At 31.7% G+C, this 23,567-nt stretch overlaps 3 protein-coding genes, 1 non-coding gene and 1 pseudogene across 4 annotated transcripts; 4 read left to right on the top strand and 1 right to left on the bottom strand.

Annotated features, from left to right (window-relative positions):
- Positions 1-976: 976 nt before the first annotated feature.
- LOC9328798 lies at positions 977-1,890 on the top strand (annotated as a pseudogene).
- Positions 1,891-13,083: 11,193 nt separating this feature from the next.
- On the top strand, positions 13,084-14,664 carry LOC9328797 (probable galacturonosyltransferase-like 3). The gene has a single exon (XM_021014691.1). The coding sequence runs from the start codon at positions 13,268-13,270 to the stop codon at positions 14,303-14,305; it is 1,038 nt and encodes a 345-aa protein (XP_020870350.1). The 5' UTR covers positions 13,084-13,267; the 3' UTR covers positions 14,306-14,664.
- Positions 14,665-17,917: 3,253 nt separating this feature from the next.
- Positions 17,918-18,650, top strand: LOC9326058. The gene has a single exon (XM_021015223.1). It carries the CDS (start codon positions 18,143-18,145, stop codon positions 18,266-18,268), a length of 126 nt encoding a protein of 41 aa, XP_020870882.1. The 5' UTR covers positions 17,918-18,142; the 3' UTR covers positions 18,269-18,650.
- Positions 18,651-21,156: 2,506 nt separating this feature from the next.
- Positions 21,157-21,230, top strand: TRNAI-AAU. Its single transcript has one exon. It is a non-coding gene; the product is annotated as a tRNA-Ile (tRNA).
- Positions 21,231-21,377: 147 nt separating this feature from the next.
- Positions 21,378-23,532, bottom strand: LOC9326057 (piriformospora indica-insensitive protein 2). The gene is made up of 2 exons (XM_021012412.1): positions 23,027-23,532; positions 21,378-22,556 (listed from the first exon to the last, which is right to left on the bottom strand). Exons 1-2 carry the CDS (start codon positions 23,240-23,242, stop codon positions 21,501-21,503), a joined length of 1,272 nt encoding a protein of 423 aa, XP_020868071.1. The 5' UTR covers positions 23,243-23,532; the 3' UTR covers positions 21,378-21,500.
- Positions 23,533-23,567: the final 35 nt, after the last annotated feature.

The following is a 23,567-nucleotide window of genomic DNA, read 5'->3' as shown; positions in this document are numbered from 1 at the left end:
AAATTTCACATTAACTAACCTTGTGCCACCGGTTATACCTCAATTAAAAATTATAAAATATACAAAACGTTACATAAATAGTTTTATCAAATCAAATTGATGGGCAGGCTTAAAAAACGTTGGAAAGAGTTAAACCCTAACAAAAGAATAATGATAATAGAAGATATATGGCTGATAATCGTCAAAGTATAGGTTTCTTTCTCTTCAGGTGCAATAAACTGATGTCCAGAAGATCGCGGAAAATATATTAATTATTTTAAAAATTTATAGATTCTGTTATTTATTATTCCATATATATGTGCCAAAAACGTAGTCTCGCTTAAGATTAACGAATATAATCAGCGAAAATGAAGAAGAAATTACACTCTGAATTGAATTGGAAAAATTGCTGATGGATCTGCTTACATCATTGACTTTCTGCATTTGGATTAGCTGTTGATGGTTTTATATGAATTACGCTGTATGGTTTAGTAGTTAGTTAATTACGTAGTTATTTTTCCTTGGAACTGAGGTATTTCATTATTCACAAAAGGGAATATCAGAACATTAGGGTTTATATAGAACTACTATAAGTTTGTAGGTTATGGATATAGATTATTCACTCCAAAATTACGAATAAATGAACGTTTTGTTTGTATAGATTATAAATTTTCGTCTATAAGAAAATTAAAATACATTATTGAGCTATCGACAATGTAGTTGATAACTTTATAAATAAATACGTTGTCTTTTCATGAATTACATCACTGAGTGACAATAATAGAGAAACGTGAAAATTCGATTGCTACCATCTAATTTTTTATTATTCCACTAACCGAACTTTCGATGATGTCAAGTGGTTATCGACTTATCAGTTAACAATTATGGCTCTTTATATATCCACATTAAGATTTGCATCATAATCTTACTAGATTAGTCAACAAAATATGTAACTTTTCGTTGGTGATGCATTTAGGAACATTCTTTTTTGGGAAAAATGTCGTTTAATAGCCGAATTTTCAAAAAATGGTCATTTAATACGTGAATTTGTTATATGGCCAATTTAAACATGAAGTAAACGTTCACCGACCAATTTAAACATGAAGTATTCGTTGACCAGGCCAAAAACCACACGCCGTTATCTGTCGTTAACAGATCCGATAACAGCCGTTAACGATTCCGTTATTACCTAAAACGACGTCGTTTTAGGCTTTCCGATCTCCACCAGAAATCGCCGGAAACATAATCGGATCTGTCAATCGGCGATCAATACTTACTAGACTAATCTCAATCTCAAAGTCGACTCTACGGCAAATCGTTAAACCGAGATGCGGGAATCCGGATACGATCGACGGAGTTTCGGAGATGAACGGTGGAAGAAAGCTTCGTACGACGAAGTGGTACTCGTTTTTCCCCGGGAAGCCACGGTGGCCGAAACGGAAACGAGATCTGACTTACGCGTTTGTGCCGCAGAACAATTTAACCGACGATGTTAAACGCGTGTTTGCACGCGCCTTCACGTAATGGGCGGAGGTGACTCCGTTGAATTTCACGCGCTCTGAGTCTCTCCTCGGAGCTGATATAGTGATCGGATTTTTCTCCGGTGAACATGGAGATGGAGAGCCGTTTGATGGAGCTATGGGGACATTAGCGCACGCTTCATCTCCTCCTACGGGGATGTTACATTTAGACGGTGATGAGGATTGGTTGATCTCTAACGGTGAAATTAGCCGTCGGGTTTTACCGGTGACGTCGGTGGTGGATCTTGAATCGGTGGCGGTTCATGAGATCGGACATCTTTTAGGGTTAGGTCACTCGTCGGTGGAAGATGCGATTATGTTTCCGGCGATTTCTGGTGGAGATCGGAAAGCCCAAAACGACGTCGTTTTAGGTAATAACGGAATCGTTAACGGCTGTTATTGGATCTGTTAATGACAGATAACGGCGTGTGGTTTTTGGCCTAGTCAACGAATACTTCATGTTTAAATTGGCCGGTCAACATTTACTTCATGTTTAAATTGGCCATATAACAAATTTACGTATTAAACGGCCATTTTTTTAAAGTTCGGCTATTAAACGATATTTTTCTCATTCTTTTTTGGTTAAAGAAAAGTAAATCATCGAATCATCAAAACGTTATTTTTAATTTTTAAAGTAAATAAATTCTCAAGCGAGTGTTTATATATATACATAGAAATATTTTTCGATTAGTTTATAGCCATCGCGATTATCGTTACGATATATATATGATAATGCTTTAAAACGACCATCTATGTTTGGTGCTACATAGAACGTGCGCTTTCGGTTGGAGAGTAACTAATAGTATAAATTAATTACTTTAATTAGAATGAATTAAGATCGCTCATTGGCCATGGCTGCGCCATCTAATCCCCATCTACCAACGATATGCCACGTAATATATCACATAATTAATTCATTTAACTTTCAATTCCTTGCTTTTAAAACCGGCCGGTTCAGGTATTATTTGGCCGACACTGTTGGAATTAGGAACTGAAACAAAATTGACTTGTCATAACATTATTGTTTACACATTGCCTGATATTCAAATGGTTTGATTGTTTGTGTGGACATATCGCTTACATGCAAGACCTTGTGACAAAATTTCAAGAAATTGTGGTTACTCTCAGTGGTTATTTATATACATATATAGTAGTATTAGAGATATATATTATGTGGGGAAAAAAATGTTTTTAAGTGCGTGGATAATGTCGTGGTTAGTTCCATTCCAACAACTACTAAAGTTTGTTGCTAATACAACATTAATTTAAACGGTTGCAATTACAACTTTTATTTTTCTCTGAGTTTCAGTTCATAACACAAAAAGATTAAAAATGTTTCGAAAATAAAATAAAATATAAAGGTAAGAATTTTTTTTTTTTTTGACAGTAGGTAAGAGATTTATGACACTTATAAAGAAGAAAATTATTATGATAAATGCATATTGCTAAAAAAAAACAATTTCGGACAGATAATGATTCGTGACAAGATCGAATCTCTCCTTCTTATAATGGTGAATCCTGTCACATGAACAGATTTAGTTAATGAATTAAAATATATGTCTAAATATACAGATGGATAATATAATATAATATGTGTTATGTTCATCGTCCTTTTTCTTTCGTGACGTTTGAGATAACTCGATAAGTTCTCGGGTTAGAGAATGCATAAAAGTTATGTTATCTTATACAAATCAGATGCCGATAATGATCATTGTTAGGCATTAAAAAAACCATAATACTTTCAAAAGAAAAACAAAATGAGTTTATAATCAAAGAATTTGTCGAACAATTCATGTAACTTAGTAGTATGTATTGGTTAGTTCTCTTTGACAAACAAAAAAATGTATTGGTTAGTTTTGCCTTATTGACCAAGACTAATAGATACACAACATAAACTACAAGAATTAGTATCGGTTTTAATCAAGATTTTAATTATACTTAACGAAAAAAAAAGATATGCCCAAAAGATTTTTATTACAACGGTGCTAGAAAACAAAACTCTGAAAATGACCACGATAATGCGTTCAACATAGAACTAAGACAAATAGACCCATAAATTCATATTTGGAATTTAGCTGCACCAGCATCACAAATACTTTCCTTGGTTTCAACGTCTCCGGCACAAGTGGCGGCCCAAAACGCATCATTATTAGATATTTTTTGTTGGTACAGAAAATTAATTGTAGAATTATTAGATATTTGGGATAGTTGAAAAAATATCTCTCTTATCGAATAAAAGGCGTGGCAGCAGCAGGTGTCTTGTAGGGTCTAAATGGTAACCGAGGAATCTGGCTGAATTCGGCTGAATTGCTGAATCTGGCTGAATTTTTAGTAATTTTTTAGCTGAATCTGGCTGAATTTTTAGTTATTTTTTAGCTGAATCTAGCTGAATTTTAACATTTTCAAATGGTAACCGCTGAATCTAGCTGAATTTTTTTGTGTGTTTTCTGAAATATCGTCAAATAATTACGAATATCAATAGAATAACGAAGGAAAAATATAAAATTATCTAGTAGTCTAATTAACTCTTATACCAATAAATAAATACTAGAATTAATATATTTATAGCAAAATTGAGTTGTTCTTCCAAATCTAATTTTTAAACTATTGAAAAGATATAATTAATTAATAGAAAGCTTTGTCAAAGTTTTATTGAAAAATTAATTTAAAAATAAACATGATAATATAGTATAGATTATCTTATTGATTTTTATTGTTCTCTAGTAGTTTAAATCCTTAATATGATTATAATGATTAACAATTTTTTTTTAATTTGATATTTTAAATATTATTTTAGCATAAGTATGAGTTATTTTTGCAAAAATTTGGAAAATTATATTTAAGTATCTAAAATTTATTAAAATTATCTATAGATATCTGAACATAAATATGTCTCTTGTTTATTCTGGTAATGATTTTATGTGTATGAATTATTCATATATCCTATTTGTATGATCTAACTTATTTTAAAATATAAATTTGATGTGTAATTTTTAATAGCCAAAAATATTTTAATTCGAGTTGTGAATCGCTATAATCCAAATTTTATCTGAAATGAACATACTATGTATCTGTTGATGTTGGACAAACTGTTGAATCTGGCTGAATTCAGCTGAATTTAGTTTTATGCAAATGGTAACTGCGGAATTGCTGAATCTGGCTGAATATTTTTTTCATGTTACCATTTACACTCGTAATGTAATCATTATAATAGTAATTAAATAAATCAGAGATTTATCTTTTTTTTTTTCTTTCACGATACTGAAATAAAGTAGAAAGGAAGAATGGAATTTTATTTTCTTTAAGAGAATAAAAAAGGTTTTTTAGGAGCAATAGAAACTTTGTTCAAAAAAAAAAAAAAAGGAGCACAGAAACTTTTTGATTCGTCACGCGTTTTATTGCGTTTTGATTCGTCAAGTTGTCTGTGTCTGTTCACACGTAAACCACGCCAATTAGAGCCAAACAAGACCAACTTTTTTATACACGTATAATGCAATCTCCTACGACTAATTAAATACATCAACTGATCGTGATTGGACTTTAATAATGGAATTGAAAAACATTGGCGTAGAAGAAAGTTCGCGATCAGCAAATAACAATGTCTATGAAGTTCACATGCAATTCAAATTTTCATTACTCTCCACACACTACTAATTTTCATAGACAATTTCATTAAAAAAATATTAATAGACAGTTCGAGTTGAATATTATTCGAAGAAGGCAAAAAGTATACTATTACCAAGATGTTTTTGACATACAATTCAAGTTATTGAACAATTTTATACGATTGTTATTTGTTATAATACTTACGACATCACTCATTTGTTCAAATTAAATGTAATTAGTTCAGATCATGAGAAAAATCTATAAACTATCCATCTCTGTCCGATCTAGTCAGTTTATTGCGAATCAGATAAATAATGTACTCACAAAATCAAACAAATCATGTCAATCAAAATAAATAATAATCTATGGTAACATGAACAATTAGTTTTTAAATAATACTACTATATAGATGTTAAAAAAAAAAAAAAATACTACTATATAGTTAAGTTTCACGAGCTAGTTTCTTTCTCGTGTTAACTCGAAGTTGCTTTTGTTGACTAAGTTTAGATTTTTTTTTTAAAAAAAGAAAGATGTTGGTAGGCTTTACAATCTCTGTGTGCACATAACTCGTCCCATTGGTTGAGAAGCTGATATCAGATGGGACTATAGACAGTGAAAGACGTTATTGTCCTTAGGAGCTAAACCGGGAAATGTCACCGGATTGCGGGATTATCCACTGTAAACCGGCTTAGAAAGATCTTATAATTTTATAAAAACACAGCACATTGGTGTAATGGTGTCTTGATCTAGTGTAATAAAATTAATTTCTTTTTTTCCTGACCACTTTATCAAATAAGTTTTCACAGAACCAGAATTCAGTAACTTTAAGAAAATATTATTATTATGTTGTAAAATGGCTTGATAGTTTAATAGACAGACTCACGGTACCAACATGAAACATTGAAACCCATGACAATATGCGACCAAGTCAACAAAAGAGAAGGATAAAATAAAATTATGTTGACTATAACAGCAAGAATTAAAATAAGTCGTCAATGGTTCAGCGACTCGTAATATTAATTATTAATAATATTAAGATTTAATATAACAGAAATATATATATATATATATATATATATATATATATATATATATATATATATATATTTATATTACTGTAAAATTTGTCGATTTTTTTTACTGTTGCAGACTGCAGATAATTAAGCTCACCAAAATACTGTACTGCAATTCTGTCCTCTATTCATCCGTACTTCATCATTACATTAAATTTGTATACAGTATTGTACATTCGTATATATAGTTATACACAAGATGTTTATAATTCTATTTGTATTTATATTCATGCAGTTAAAAATTTGTATAAAGTATACTAATTACATCTAAATCAGGCTACATGGGGAGATAAGTAACTTTTACTCTATTTCACCGTCAAATTAAGGCTTCAATTGGTAACCATAATTTAGGAAAAGAATGAGAAGGAATGTGATATTCCTCTTTGTTCCTCAATATTTTTACCATTTACATGTAATATTTTTTCCATATTTCTCTACATTCCTCACCAAAAGAGGAACATTAGAACAAAAATGTTCCTCTCCAAAATTGGTGAGGAACAAATGGAACAAAAAAGGAACAAATATTAAAATCGTTTTTATTTTAAAATAAATAAAAAAATAAAGTTTATCAATAATATTTTATTTTATTATATAATAATTTTCATATCTTCACAATATATTAACAGAAAAAATATTTTGATAAGAATTTCATGTTGAATTACTCTTAAGACTTCACTTGAAAAATATATAAATAGTAAAGTAAATTTAAAAATGTTTATATTGTAAAAGAATAATATATTTTAAATTACTCTTTCAATTTTATTTTATGTTAATATTATATATTATTATTTAAAATAATATATATAAATTTAGTTCACAAATTTTAGGTTCAAATACAAATTTTCAAATTAAATAAATATAAAAAATATTTAGTATTTTCAATTGAAATTTGATTTATTTATTATTTAATATATCTTTAAAGATATTTTTAATGTTTGGTTACCATTCATCATAATAGTACATTTTATTCATTCTCTGTATCTTTTCCTTTTCGTTCCTCAAAAATTGTTTATTCCATTCCGTATTGTTCTTTTTATTCCTTTTCTTTTTGTTTTTTTAATGGTTACCTGTCGGAGCCTAAGTTGGTTTTTTATTCCGTTTGGCAACACAAAAGTCAATTGTTGCATGTATATAATTGGAAGTCAGACAATTATATTTTCAGCGTCACTTGTTGACACATAACACATATGTTGATTTTTTAATGTATATATTTTCCTAAAACCTTAGAGACATCTTTATACGTACGTATTCACGGACCGACCATTTTAAGACACCATATGATGTTACAGATGCCGCCGGTGATTTTGACGGAGTCCAACATCACAAATCGCTGTTAAAATGACAATTAAGTTATTTAATATAGGGGTTTGGCTCCGGCTAATATGATTAAGTAGTAACGTATTTGTTTCAGAATTAGCATTTATCGTACTTGTTCTAAAATTAGCTATATCTAAGTACATTTGAGTTTTTGAGTATATTAATAATCGTTCGTACATTTGAGTTTTCGAGTTTTCGAGTATATTAATAACCAAATCGCCTTGGTCCAGTAGTAAAGGGAGGTAATTCCCGCCACCTGGGTTCGAGTAGCATTGGCCACGGGATTCGAGCAATTTAATATAGTTTCCCCATGGCTTAGAAAACTTTTAGGATCACCTGAGTTATAAAAAAATAAAAATAAATAATCATTCGTAAGTGAAAATATTAAACTAATTTATACAAAATTAAGCAAATAATTCACTTTACATAGTGGAAGTAGTCGTGAGCAAAGTAAATAAATAAATTTTATTTTTTGCTTTCTATGCCTCGAGCTAAATTACCTTATAATCTTCGAATAGTCAAACATAGAAGAGGTCGGAGACGTCAAAAGCAAAGTCGCGGTTTTTTGTATCTATATGCACATGAAAAGTAACGATAAATAAATCAGAAAAGTATAAGATATAAAGAAAGAAATAGAAAATAACAAAGAGTTGACAAATTAATCCAAAAGCATGACGAGTCAATAACTTAAAAGAAGTAAAGAACGTTCGACACTTACATTAATTTTTTTTTTTTTTGACACTTACATTATTACTTCAGCGACTTTGGAGAGTTTATATATCGTGATGCAACATAGATTTATAACTAGAGTTTTATTCAATTTTTGATTGATTGATATATTTACATGAGTCTCAACGAATTTTAGAAAATTTAGTTTTATTCAGAAATTTTCAGACCAAAAGAATAACGAATTTGCAATCGTATTTACTTTATTTTTTTTGTAATTTCGTAATTATAGGATCACCATCCTAATTCCTATCCATGGAACTTTTTGCTGTGTTCATTAAAAATAAAATTACAATCTATACATTGATATTGGTACATATATGTTACATATTTTTAACAAAAATTTTAGTCCGGGAGAAATATGTAACATATATGTGCCAATATCAACGTATATATTGCAATTTTATTTTTAATGAACACGGCGAAATGTTACATAGATAGAGTAGAGACTCTATAATTACGAAATTACAAAGAGAAAAAGAAAAGTAAATACGATTACAAATTCGTTTGTATGCTTTCGTTTCTAAATTAATAAGAAACACTCTTTGCCAAAAAAAAAATGTTTTACATAGAAAAAATAATAAGAAAGATCACCACTCATTAGAGGGGATTATTATCTAAAAAGCCATTTTTGCTCAACCATTTTTCAAAATTGCCATTTTCTCAACATTCTTTCAAATTTGCCATTTTTGCCATTTTTAAAAACTAAAAACTTGGAAAAATAATTTCATAAAACATATACTTTATAACAAAAACTATACCCTACAAAAAACAGGAACTTAATAAGAATTAATTACAGATTTTGCCATTTTTTATAATGGCATTTGTGGATTTTGCCTTTTTTCAAGCTCCAAAAATATGATTTAACATGCGTTTCACTCGTTATGTTTGGGTTTAGTCTGTTCCATTTGTTCTTAGGGTTAGTATTTGGTATAAAGTACGTATTTTTACAAAAAAAAATCATAAATACGTACATTTCAAGTGTTAAAAAATGGCAAAATCCGTAAACTATTCAAAAAATGGCATTTTCGTAAGTTTTTCCAAAAAAATGGCATTTTAAACAATAATCCCACTTAATAAACCCAAGCATTATGTGTAAATTTGTGTTTTTGTTTACAAGAAAATGACAATTTTCAAATTTTTTTGATAAAATGGCAAATTCTATAAAAGCCATCAAAATAAGTTCTTTATTCGTAATTGATTCCTCATTAGAGTTAGTTACTATTTAATTCTTTGGTACCAACTACCAACCCATATCAGTATGATTAAGAGTTTAAGACAGGAACTTTAGATAAAGATAATATTAATGCTATGTTTTATATGTGATTTTAGTTTGTTTATAACTACAGACCATGATTATTAATAGGCTCTTAGAAAAATCTTAGGTAAATCTTAAGTATTAAAAAGTATTTAATTAAATGGCAAATAATTATTATTGGTAAGAAAGATTTCTTATCTAAGAGCCAAAAATGTTTGTAAGAAGTAAATCTTACGTATTAGCTAAAAACAATTTTAATATTAAAAAATTATTAAGAACCAAAGTTAACAAATTCCCAATAATATTGCTCTTAGAAACAAAATAAGAGGATGGGTCATTGATCTTAAAAGAATGTACCCACTTGCTCTTCTTTATAATTTTCACATAACACCAATCTCTATAAAAGTCTCCTCCTTCTAATCCATCAAAGTCTATCTGCCAGCTTTGCATATATATATATATATATATTTTATGACTTTTTTTTTTTGTCTCATCCATCAATGATAATTCACTAATATACAATTATAATGTTAATATGCATGTGTAGGCGTAGCCTGAATGAACAGTTTTATAGCCCATTAAGTTTTTTTTTTTTTTTTACAGTTTTGATTTATTTTTAGTTATTATACAAAGCAAAGCAAAAACTATTGATCTTTCCTATAGTTTGCGATATTGAGTTAGGGTTTTTTGGTGTTTGAACTTCTGTTTTGTTTGGTTTTGATGCTTTATGTTTTTCTTATATTTTTGAACTTCTATTTCTTTAGTTTGAGTTGAAGAAAAAATAGTTGGTATTATACTATTATGTAAGAATTTAAATAGCATTTTAAAAAGGGGGAAAAAAATTTCTTGCTTAGGGTCTTAGTAAACGTCGGACCGGCACTGTAGGGATAGATATAAAATATGTGTATATATGGAAAATTTTCATAGAACATCTGTGAAGTCCCAACAGAAAGTTAGATCATTTATTCTAAAGAAGAACATACAATCCATATTCAACGATATAAGTGTTTAACAAAAACAAGTTTGCACGGTCTTGCTAGTATTTGCTCTAATCTATTCGATTTTCTGGATTTGAAAGTTTTAACTATTTCTATTATAATTTGTTTCTCTTTTACCAATATCTTTTCATTTACCAAACGTTGTGGAATCGTTGTTAAAAAAACTCCATGCACACAAGCAATATAGATAATACAGTAGAACCGATTTGCTGTAATAAAATTACGAAGATTGATATTCCCAAAAATAATAGATTAATGATTAGAAAACCACTTTTTTCAAAAAAGAATCATTCATTCTCCCATTTTTTTAATGGAATAATTGTAAAACAAAACATGTACGGTTGTAGCGCACATTAGATTTTGTTCAACTAAAAATTAAAAATAAAAACCTTAATACAGGCAAGAATGATTTGTACCGACTTGTACGTAGCGGGAACTTCACGGTCGACCTAAAATATGCCCTTTGTACACTCCATTTGACTTTTCAAATTTCGTCAAACTATTTTGCTTTTCTTTTCTTTGTTGCATTTAAGAATCTTCACATGGACAAATTTTCCTTCCTTCTATCATACTAGAAATATTCAATTACTTAAACGAGATTACAATTCTTGTTATATTTGTTTTCTGAATATTTCCCCGACATTAAAAAGTCAAATTTATAGTAGAAAAGACTACGTCTACGTTAATCCTTTTTAAAAAAATGCAAATAGACTACGATAAATTAAGTGTAGACTTTTTTTTTCTGAAGTCAATGAAAAAGTATTTCGTACGTAGAACTCGGTTAAGGTGATTAAAGTTTTGTTATCCTCCATTTGGGATGCTTATTCTCACTTTGTGGGTTCATTTTGAATTGGGCTTCACAGACACAACAAGATTGGGCTTAATTTAAGTTTCAGGCCTGACAACACACATACATAACACAAAGAAGGAAAGATATTCAGTACATAGAAGTATTTTTCAAACACACAACTTTTTCCAATTTGTTATGCCATTCCCCCTTTCGTTAAGAGTCGGAGAATAAGATTCAATAATCAATATTCATCCCATGAATAATTTGCATCCTTTTTAATCTTTCTAAAAAATCACCACTCCCATTAAAAGATTTTACTTATTAGATTTGTAGAAGTAGAACGATCATTTTTGTTATATCCTATTACCTCTTAATTATTCGTCTCCCTCTAAATAAGGCAATATTTGATCCATTTGTTAAGTTTGTGTTAGTAATAGTAAGCCATATGGAAATATTAAAATTTGAATATGGTGTAAAAGCTAATGAGACAGAAAATTGATAGGTTATCCACTTTTGTCTGTCCCTAGTTTTATAATGAAAATAATTGATGAGGGATTTGTGTTTTTGTGTCGGTGGGATCTGACTTTTCTACATCATTCGGGGGATTTAGATTTTTAAAAATAATAACGGCAGTATGGCACAATGGGTTTAAACATGTTCGTAGAACCTCGATTTCAATTACGTGGATAGAATTAGTAAAGAGGAGGAGGACCTTTCTACCGATATATTAATTTGTATTTTTACATGTTTAAGCTCAATTGATACATATTGCTCGTTAGGATGGAACAGTCACAACTGCGCCTTAACCAATAACCATAGTTTTGATGAAATATTGAACATTCTCAAAATCTATTTTGAAAATCCAAGAATTTTTGTATCGTTACACTGTAGACATGTGATATTCAAAAACATGATGACATTACAGTTTAAAACAAATTTAAGTGGATATGAAAATTGGGAAGAGTGAGGAAAAGAATCTATGAAGGCTAATATTCCTTTAACAAAGCAAAAACATCCAAACATTTGTGTTTGCAACTTTCATCTTTATTTTCGCATCATACTATTCATTATTCATCATGGACCAATGAAGTAGTCTTGTGGTTTCTTCGAATGTGGTTTCTTCGAATGAAAAAAAACAAATTTACTTTTTCACTAGTGATAAAAATGGCTCACCGTTCTGCAATAACCAAATTAGATTTGGTATCATTTATGGCATACAAGTGGCTGAGAGAAATGCATTAATGGTGGTGATATCTAACTGGGGATTGTACTTACTTAAAGTGATAAAGCCCATCTCCTTTTTTTTTTTTTTTTTCTTAATCAGTCTATACTCTATATCAGTATTATACTATTATCAGATATATTTGCCTTCTATGAAGAATACGTTTGTCGTATTTAAAATCATGTAAAAAAACAAAGAAAATAAAATGATGATAAGTGATATAACATGACTGCTTTTGGTGCAATGAATAACAATGTTCTTGAGATATAAGTTTCTCTGTAGTAAAAAACTTATTTTACTCGAACCAAGGGTTAAAAATCTCCACGACTATTATTGGTGCGTGTATACACGCGCTCTTCAATCACGCTGAACCAATTGATTTATCTTTCTCATTTAAGTCAGATTCTACACCGTATGATTTACAACCGTCCGATTAATAGAAGTCTAGCCAACATGGTCAACATGTTTAACACGTGAAAACAGAATTATCTAATCTGCGAAACAGACAATCCTACCCTCGCTAGTCGCAGTACTCATTTCGTACGTAGTTTCAAAATCACCGGAGACTCATAGTTATTGTTAAAAATATATCCCAAAAAGCACTAACTTTCATAATGAAACTTTTTTATCACAAGGAATCTCCTTGACAAATTAGCAATTAACCAAAATAACTAAATAAGTCTCAAAATGTCAAAACTACCCCTAATCCGCCATTAACACCGACAGAAAAAGCCTTCTCTTTCACACTCTCTTGTCTCCACTCACTCACAGACTAAAAATGTCTTCCCTGCGTTTGCGTTTATGTCTTCTCCTACTCTTACCAATCGCGATTAGCTGCGCCACAGTCACTCTCACTGACCTCCCCACATTTCGAGAAGCTCCGGCGTTTCGAAACGGCAGAGAATGCTCCAGAACAGCTTGGTCACCGTCGGATCGCGATCACAATCCTTCAATCATCCACATCGCTATGACTCTCGACGCTATTTACCTCCGTGGCTCAGTCGCTGGCGTCTTCTCCGTTCTCCAACACGCTTCTTGTCCTGAAAACATCGTTTTCCACTTCATCGCCACTCACCGTCGCAGCGCCGATCTCCGCCGCATAATCTCATCAACATTCCCTTACCTAACATACCAAATTTACCATTTTGACCCTAACCTCGTCCGTAGCAAAATCTCTTCCTCGATTCGTCGTGCTTTAGACCAACCTTTAAACTACGCTCGGATCTACCTCGCCGATCTCCTCCCAATCGCCGTCCACCGCATAATCTACTTCGACTCCGATCTCGTTGTCGTCGACGACGTGGCAAAACTCTGGAGAATCGATCTACGTCGTCACGTCGTCGGAGCTCCAGAGCACTGTCACGCGAATTTCACTAATTACTTCACTTCAAGATTCTGGTCGAGTCAAGGTTTCAAAGCGGCGTTGAAAGGAAGGAGACCGTGTTATTTCAACACCGGAGTGATGGTGATTGATCTCGGAAAATGGAGAGAGAGGAGAGTCACGGTGAAGCTTGAGACATGGATGAGGATTCAAAAACGACATCGTATTTATGAATTGGGATCTTTGCCTCCGTTTCTGCTTGTATTCGCCGGAGATGTTGAGCCGGTGGAGCATAGGTGGAATCAGCATGGTCTTGGCGGTGATAACTTGGAGGGGCTGTGCCGGAATCTGCATCCAGGTCCGGTGAGTTTGTTGCATTGGAGCGGGAAAGGGAAACCATGGCTAAGGCTTGACTCGAGACGACCGTGTCCGTTGGATTCGTTATGGGCTCCGTATGATCTGTTTCGGTACTCACCGTTGATCTCTGATAGCTGATTGTCACATCGGACGGTGAGGAAGACGCGGCTGTGTTTTGCTGACGTGGAAGAAAGCTATTTTGATCGGCGGTAATAAAATACGCGTGGGTGAAGCCACGTGGCAGATGATCGAAGAGGTGGTCGGTGTTGATCCGACGGTGTATAACCATTCATGTGATAATTGTTAATTTTTACAGGCAAGTGTAATCGTCTAATCGAAAAGAAGAAAGTGAACGAGAAGAGTTAAGACAGGATCGATTGAAATGTATGTGTTTAACAAAAAGAGCTATGTCTATGTAACGATGAGTTACAATGAGATGTGTCTCCCTCTTGACTTCGTTTTACTTCAATTTATAATTTATTTCTCTAATTTGAAGAGCAAGTTGATGGTTAGATTAGAGAGTGGTTTTGACATTTGACAGTACTAGTTTAGATTCTCATCGATTTAAGATCATCTTGGCGATATCATTAGTAAAATGCCAAACCGATGGATCTCGGATTTTTTGAGTTTTCAGAATATACGCAAACTATTACCATCTCTTCATTATGAACTAGAAGTTCTTATGTGGGTACGTTTATGATAGATGTCGTAATGTTTATGCGTACGAAATAGATTGTACAGATCTAATTAGTATGACATAATACAGGGAAAGTAACCAGGTTTTTGAACAGAATTGTCCGACCTTAAGTAAACCAAAATAATATTCGTATATTTATGAATTACGATGATCCCAATCAAAAATAAGTATAAGTTGTTGGTGTGTGATGAAAGTTATATATCACATCTAAATGTAGTTGGGCCAATGATAGGTTTTGAACATTGGGGCCGATTTTAACTTTAAAGGTTACGAAGAAGGCTAAGAAGTAAGAACCCTTATAAGTGCTTTGATTTATCCAAGAAGCCCACAATTCTTTATTTGTCTAGTTAACAATTTGTATTATTTGTTTGTGAGTCTTATTATTAGCAAAGTTCCAATTTTTTACCCTTTGACTCGACTTTGTATTCGAATTAAGGCCTAGATCGAATATTTAATCAGTAGTAAGTCATATACAACTGGATACTTGGACGATTTTTAAGCAGATAATAAGATTTTAAAATTTGGTTTTCAACTCTAAATTTTATTTTTCTTATATAATTTATTAAACTTAAACTAGTAGTGCATCAAACTTAAAAAAAGTGAAACAATTAGCAAACAATAAAGAGTATAATGGAAAAATCAATCTTCACGGACGAAATATTTATTATATCTGAATTTGAAAGTATATGCTCTATCATTTATTTGGTATAATCATAAATTAATTCGTGCGCCACCAGAAGACCAATTAGTTAGGAGTTATTATAGTAATCGTCGTCACCTAACGCATTCTTTGATTAATGACACATTCTCACTAAACGAATCTCAACATCCACGCCACGTCATGGACACTTTACAAGAGTCAACATGTACATATGAAAAGACAAATATTTTGAAGTCGTAATTCATTAACGTTGGACACTTTGTTTTGATAACAAGTTTACGAATACTGAATTGCATAACGAATAGTTCTAGATGAACTCTACTAAATAGACTATATATACTCAAATACGTACATACGTGCATTCTATTAAAAATAATATTTTTGACTATAATATTAACTATTTTGTCAGGTAATGTACATTGATAATAAGAGAATAATACAAGTCTAGAATGAATATATAGCTGTGTTTAGTTAAAATAAGTTTTGAACTGAAATTTATAATTGAGCAAGTAAAAGAGAATTTAATTTCTTACATCACAGCACACCATAGAATTTGAAATTGTGCGTGGAAGGTCTAAAAGATTGGAACACTGACGTGGATCCAACCCGTTTGTAAAATAAATATATTTAAATGATTTATGAAAAACCAACTATTTATATCATCCACAAAATTTGACTGTGGTCACAACCTAATAAATTATAAATATATTATCCTTCACTCGCCGATATTTTTGGATATCATCATGTTATATGGTATGAGACGTTAATTATCAATCGACGGCAATATCTGTTTTAGTGATTTGAAAAGTCTGCTTTTTAGAAACTATCATTATTGATTTTCATATACGACATAAGAAAATCAGATGCACGACTTTTATTTGCAGTATAGTGTCTTTGCATGTATAGGATCTGGAAGAAAAAAAATGTTTAGGATCTGAGTTTGAAACTCTTCTCGATGTTTTTTTTTTTGTTTTTTGTTTTTTGCCAAAGTCAAGTAAGGATTCTCGAAGTAAGGATTCTCGAAGTTTTTTTAATACTTAAATAATTCAATCTTTTTCTCCGGCTACGCTGAACATATCTATCTAACTTTTTTAGAAGCTTCTGTTATAAAAAAACATTTAATTACAATTCTACCGAAATTAGAAAAAGTTGAAAGTATAATTTGTTACAATAATAGGATAAAATAAAGGGTTTTTTTTTTTGCAAAATGCCACTTTTTCAATGCAACTTTTCAAAAATACCTTTTTGTTAAAACCTTATAAAAAATGCTCTTAAAAATATAAGATTTATCCAAATATGTATGCAATATTATTAAAACATACACAAACTACATTTCTATGTATCTAAAATCTTATAAATACTTTATAAATACCTTATAAATGCATTTTAAATGTCTATAAAAAATTTTAAAATATCTTGTAAAACCTTTGAAAAACCTTAAAAATCATTTAAAATAACTTGTAAAACCTTTAAAAACACCTTATAAAACCTTATAAATACGTGGATCGAGTCTTCAAGTAGTAGTTACAATCCATAAGTACCTTATAAACCTAATAAAACTTTATAAAAATTTCAGATTTAAAAAGGGGCATTTTGAAAATGGACATCTAAAAGGGGCATTTTTGAAAATGGGCATTTTTGAAAAGGGGCACACCAAAATGAGTATTTTTAACAATTTCCCTAAAATAAATATTTGGATCCTGATGTAATCCACGACAAAATCTAAATAAACTTAGTTAAAAATAAATAAAACTATGATTTGCAAAACAAATACTATAGTTGTTTTCTCTTCTTTTTAATAGTTAAAAACATATATTGCATAAAAAAAGAGAATGATTCGGCCACTCCATTTGCATCTGCAAAGAAAAAAGAAGGCGTTACTGAAAAAAAAAATCTAGTATTTTCTATAAAGACAAATATGTGCATTGAGATATGCCCATATCTATTTCATGCACTAATTCTTTTTAAAAAAATAGTGACAAAATTTTCTGTATATAACCAATAAAACATAGGTAAGAAAAATAAAATAATAAAACCACCAGCTAGTTTGTTGTGAGCGTTTGTAATTAAACCTCGTTTGATCGTTAACCCTTGATTCCCAGAGAAAAAACTACTAATCTAGAAGCAATATAACATCTATAGGTGGAAGGACAGAACCCATTTTCGTCTGTTTGAAAAATTCTCAAAGTAATAATTAGATAATTACAGCTTTGAAAAAAAATAAAAAAAATTATTACAACTTCTTTCCAAAAAAAAAAAAAAGAGAATTACAACCAAAATAGATAAATTAATCCACCACGTGGCTTGCATGTGTGCCATGATACATACCAACAACGGGGACAAATAGGGCATATATGTTTGGGGGTTTTGTGAAACTGTGACCATATAAATCATTCAATATTCAATGATAATTAAATTGCAATAACGCAAAAAAACACACAAGTGGGTAGTGAAAAAGAAGTGTGTAGGGTCACGTTTCAATCGTTCTCTTCTTCTATAAAAAAGACTCTCTTCTTCTCTGTATCCTCATTTTCATTTATCCTCTGTTACATATCTCAAACCCTAAGAGAAGAAAAATTTGTTTTTGTTTTTGCCAAAGTTGATCGATATATCGAAGATGAAGATGGGAGGTTCAAAGAGAAGAGTATCGAGTAAAGGACTTGGAGCTGTTCTTAAAGAACAAAGAGCTAAGCTTTACATCATTCGAAGATGTGTCGTCATGCTACTTTGTTGGCACGATTGAGATCTTCTCTATCCTCAAGATTCATTCTCAATCTTTTATGTATAAAAAGCTTTCATGTGTTGGAGAGAGACGAATCGTGATGTTTGGAGCTTAACCGGCCGGGCGGATCGGGTTTGATTCGACGCGAGATTGTGGATGAATCGGTTAAGGGTTTGACTTGTTTTCGATCAGACCTCTCTATATCGTTTAGCAAATTCTTGTTCTTTGGAGCAAATATGGAAAATTCGATGATTTAGTGGAGGAGAGGGCAGTATTGTAAATATTGACGGTATAATAGAGAGAGTTGACAAAATTTTGTAATAGCTTTTGGCTTTGTTCTATGACATTTGAAATATATAATGATTTTACAGTTAATGTATAAATGGTCTTTACCTCTTTTCTATAGTCTATCTAATCTTTTCTTGGGACGTTAATTAAGGTTTTCAAATCTCAATTTCAGTGTTCATACGATTCTTTCAATATAATATTACAAGGATCACACAATTAATGTATTTTTGTCGAAGGTACTCCTAATATGCAGTTTAATTAATCATATGTTTAGTCAAACCAACAACTCTCTGTTCCTATGATGTATGATTCAAAGGCGGCAATAATAAAGCAATAATCAATAAGATTTCGTTAGTTAATTGTTGATTATCGCTGCCCCACGAATGGGGATGGGTTGGTTAAACTAATCTATTTTAATTCCGACCAACAAAAAGTCTACTTTTATTTTAGTTCATGGGAGAATATTATCACACAATTTTCGACATGTCCCATAGTTTGCCTCAAACTTTTATGTTTTGTGTTGATTAATCTCTGTTGCGACAAGTGAGTTATCAAAGTAAGTTAAATAACACTACTAAGATTTGTATTGTTGACATTACAGTCTAAAATTATATTTTCTTATAAAGATAATCAATTTAGATCTATTAATGCATAGTTGCTCTAAATTAATATTTTTAATTATTGATATTAGACATAATAGATTGATTAGCTAAATGTAACAGATAATTACTCAAAATACATCTGTATTGAGAGGGATGATATAATTCATTAATTTATGAGCGACTGTATATATAAACCAAGGGACACAATACTCAAAATCATTAGTTTGGTTGGTCCCTCTGATTTATCTGACGTTATCATTAGGTGCTAAAATAATTATGATGGACGATGTCACGTCTAATTATATTCTATAATCAGCCGTTTTCCGATTTTCAAAGGACATACTGATTTCAGTATATTGTCAACTTGATTAAATCTGACGACTCTTCTCTGTTTTCTAAAACTAAAATTTAGAGTGACTCATAAAACTTTTTTTGTTTGGTATGACTGTATGAGTTATTAGCTGTTTAGATGAAAAAGAACTGGTCATGTTAATAATATGAACTTGAATTAACACTTGATAAACCTTTTAGTCCTTTAGATATGTACTGAAGAACTCCAATAATTAAAGAAGAAGTACGTTGACTGGTCAAATGGAGACATGGGTAAGGCAGGCCACGTGCGGCGGTCCTACCATCGTCGCCGTCGTGACCATCACCACCGGTCTCTTCTCTCTTGTCTCTTTCACTTCTTCTCGGGCTACGAATTTTGAGTGTTTGCCCTAATAAATAAAGTTGTAATAATTGAGCCACTCACCTTTCAACCTTATGGTTTCCTTTTTGTACTTTTAATTTTCTGGAACTAATCTCCTTTTGTACTTATTGTTCAACGTCCTTTTATTTTTATTTTAAATACTATGCCTAACATTCTCCATTGGTTTAGGGTGGAGTGGGCAAACAAAAGGTAACACATTAACAAAAAAAATCTCGATTCATTTTTCTTTGATTAAATTTGTGATGAAAATGAAGTAGGATAAGATAGATGAAAAAGCCAAAAATCATGTTTGAGATATGTTCCGGATTAATTTAACTAAAAACCATAAAGGAGGAAATTAAAATAACATTTTCTTTGGTTCTAGTTATGCATTTTTATTAATATGTAATAATTAGCTAATACTTCAATAATAATTTTTACGATTGTCTCAGATATAAATTTGATAATCTCACTTCTTTCCGACATTGTTACATTCACAAACAAAGATTTCAAACTTTTTCCTGATTAAAAACATATTTCCACATGAAACGAAAATTTGGTAACGAAAACAAGACGAGGCTGAACCTTTTTTTTATGTACCTCTCTCTCTAATGATGGACATCAAGGACATAACAAGAATTCTGTGTTTTCAATAAAAAGGCAATTAGTATCAAGTATGATCCGATCCAATCCGATCCGATCCGATCCGATCCATAGTTCATCTTATTTCCAACTTGGAATTCCAAACACCACCAGGTCGATCCAACTTGTTGGGTTTAAACAAGTTCAGTGTACCGAAAAAATGAACAAGAGATGGCCTACGATGTCTCAAACAACAAATCAAATGTAGTTGATTTGTTGGAGTCTTTGTAACGTTTGAGAAGTTTCTATGACTTTTTCTTTGTTGACATTATCTCTTTGGAAGATGAAACATTCAGACACTATTCGCCCCATCAAACCAACTAATTATTAATTTCCTTATTGAGTTGTGTTCCTTTGTTTCTGTCTACAATTCTAGACCATTTTGGGCTTCTTTCCGGGTGCCTTCACATTATGTGTTCTTCTTTCCCATAACATTACATATAATTATCTTATCTCCCGTTTAATTATATAATATATGATCGTCTCTTTATGAGACATGAAGAGAGCAATTATTTGTGACAAGTCTAAGTCTATATGTTGGCATCTTGCTCGTACTTTACTCCGTAGCACTGTATTAAATAGTTGTCAACAAAATTTGTGTCTTTTTGTTTTGAGCCTCATAGTTCCACCATTCCTCTTCTCTACAAAACAAATTATTTAATAATAACATAGTCTATCATCAAAGTGGCCCATTAGCTCAGTTGGTTAGAGCGTCGTGCTAATAACGCGAAGGTCGCAGGTTCGAAACCTGCATGGGCCAGTTTGTTTTTATTTATTGATTCCCTTACTGGGCCAGCAGTATCAGCCCAATAAGACTTTTGTTTTTTAATCGTCTACATATTCATTTATGGGCCAATATAGCAGTACAATAATAGAAGTCTCGATGAGATTTAAGTAATATTCTTACATATGTACCACAATGTAAGAAAAAAAAAAAGATAGCTTGATGAGTTCACAAACACCCATTGATAATGACTTCAACTCCTCCTATTGGTTTCACGTTTGTTATATTACCAAACTCTTCCTTCTCTTAAGTGCATGGCTTCACTCCACGAGGAAGTAAATGCTTATGAGATTCTGACTTTACCATTTCAAATGGTTGACAAAGATTTGGATTCCTTGAAGCTTTAAATCTTCTTCCCATCTTCTCATAGAACTTTGTAGAGAATCTAAGCTCACCTGTTAAGTTGTTTTCATTGATGTATAAAGCACCAAGACAAGGCAAAGCCTCTAGTTTCTTTGATGGAACAAAACCTGTTAGATTGTTGTTGTTCAGACCAAGAAATCTCAACGTTTTCAAGTTGGTTAGACTTGTTGGAATCTCACCTCTCAAACCCATTTTGGATAAATCCAAAACTACCAAATTTTTCATCTTTTCCCACTTTGTTCCCATCATATCTTCCTCACCCATTGGATTGTTTGATAACACCAATTCCGTTAGAGATTGAATATTTTCAATATTCTTGGACAGCCCACCAGAGAATCTGTTGTTCCTCAGATCCAAAAGTGTCAAATTCTTCAAAAGCCCTATTTCTTGAGGTAAGTTCCCTTCTAAGAGGTTATTGCTTAAGTCAAGCTTGAGCAAAGAAACCAAATCTCCAACAGATGAAGGCAATGTCCCTGAGAAAGAGTTACGGCTCAAATCCAAGATCAAGAGCTCTTTTAACCCTTTGAAACAATTTGGGATCATTCCCGCGAATGAGTTCCCTGCGAAAACAAGCCGCTTTAGATTCTTTAAGTTGCAGATACTCGCCGGTAGTTCTCCATTGAACCCATTTCCGAGAACTACTAAGGACTTCAGCTTTGTGAGATTGCCAATTGTTTCAGGAAGTTTCCCAATGAGACCGGGATTGGATCTAAACTCGAGCGATTCTAAGTTAGATGCAAAGTTTATCCAGCCCTTTTGAGATATCACCATGGGAGAGATAAAGCAGTTGAAGAAGGAGAGAGACCTTAAGTGCTTGAGCTCAAATAATTCTGGCCTTATCTGAAGACTTGAGGAGCAAGCAAGCGAGTTTTCGTAAATAAGCCCTAAACTCAAATCTGTGACATACCACAAGTCATTGTAGATGTCACATGAAACACCCTGAAACCAAAACAAAAACGTTTTGTTTTTTTTTTCAATGTTTGGATTTTCTTAAGAGTACTTAGCTGCAAGAAAAGGAATGATTGGTGGGCCAATGAGCATATAATTGTAACAACCATTGAAACATTTAAAGAAACCCCAAAAAAGAGATGTTATATGAAAATAGGATTCACTTTGTTGCTTTGAAGCTTTAAACTTCACTATCCGATTATGGAAAATTTTCAAAGGGGACAAAGCATTTTGAAGAATTATTTGAGACAGCTAGAAAACAAAAAAATCTTTACACATCATTTCAAAAGCTTTTCGAAGTTAAGTTTGATTGATTCAACACCATCTAAAGATAAAAAGTTTCTACATCTCTTCACTATATTGAAGAGTCTATGACAAATTAAGGACTTGACCGTACAAAACATGACTCTAGAGAAACTATAAAACAAGGATTTAAGGAAAGAGAGATTAGTAAGAAAAACCTGAATTGGAGTCCAACCACAAGGATCAGGATAGAGAGCAGATCCGTTCCAAGAATCACCAACAAATCCTTGAATCGCAGAGTACAAGGCTTCACGTTCTCTTTTGTCCATTGGAGCTTCTTCAGAATCAGTTACTTCAGGTAAAGACTCATCTCCGGTACAACAGAAAAGCAGAGATAGTAAGAGAAGAGAGTAAAAAAACGTTTGCCACAACATTGTTCACACAGAGAACAAGAACAGGAGAAACAGAGCGTGTAATGTATTTTGTCCTCTTTCTATTTGGGTTTTGAGTTGGTTCTTGTTATTATTTATTGAAGGGAGAGCGAGAGGTCGTTGGGAATCAATAGCTTTTCTCATTACAATTCAAATGGTTAAAAAGTAAAAGAAGAGAATTTGGTTACATGTTCCTCTTTTGTCACATAAAGTAAAGGTTTCATTTGTTCCCATAACCATACATTTATGCACATATGGAATTTACCAATACTTATAACATATACGTATGTACTAGAGCATGCAGAGAAGCACACATATCAAAGCGTTA

This window comes from Arabidopsis lyrata (assembly GCF_000004255.2).
Source record: "Arabidopsis lyrata subsp. lyrata unplaced genomic scaffold ARALYscaffold_1, whole genome shotgun sequence".
Taxonomy (NCBI): Eukaryota; Viridiplantae; Streptophyta; class Magnoliopsida; order Brassicales; family Brassicaceae; genus Arabidopsis; species Arabidopsis lyrata.
The sequence above is the reverse complement of the archived record's forward strand: the minus strand, read 5'-3'. Positions and strand labels throughout refer to the sequence as shown.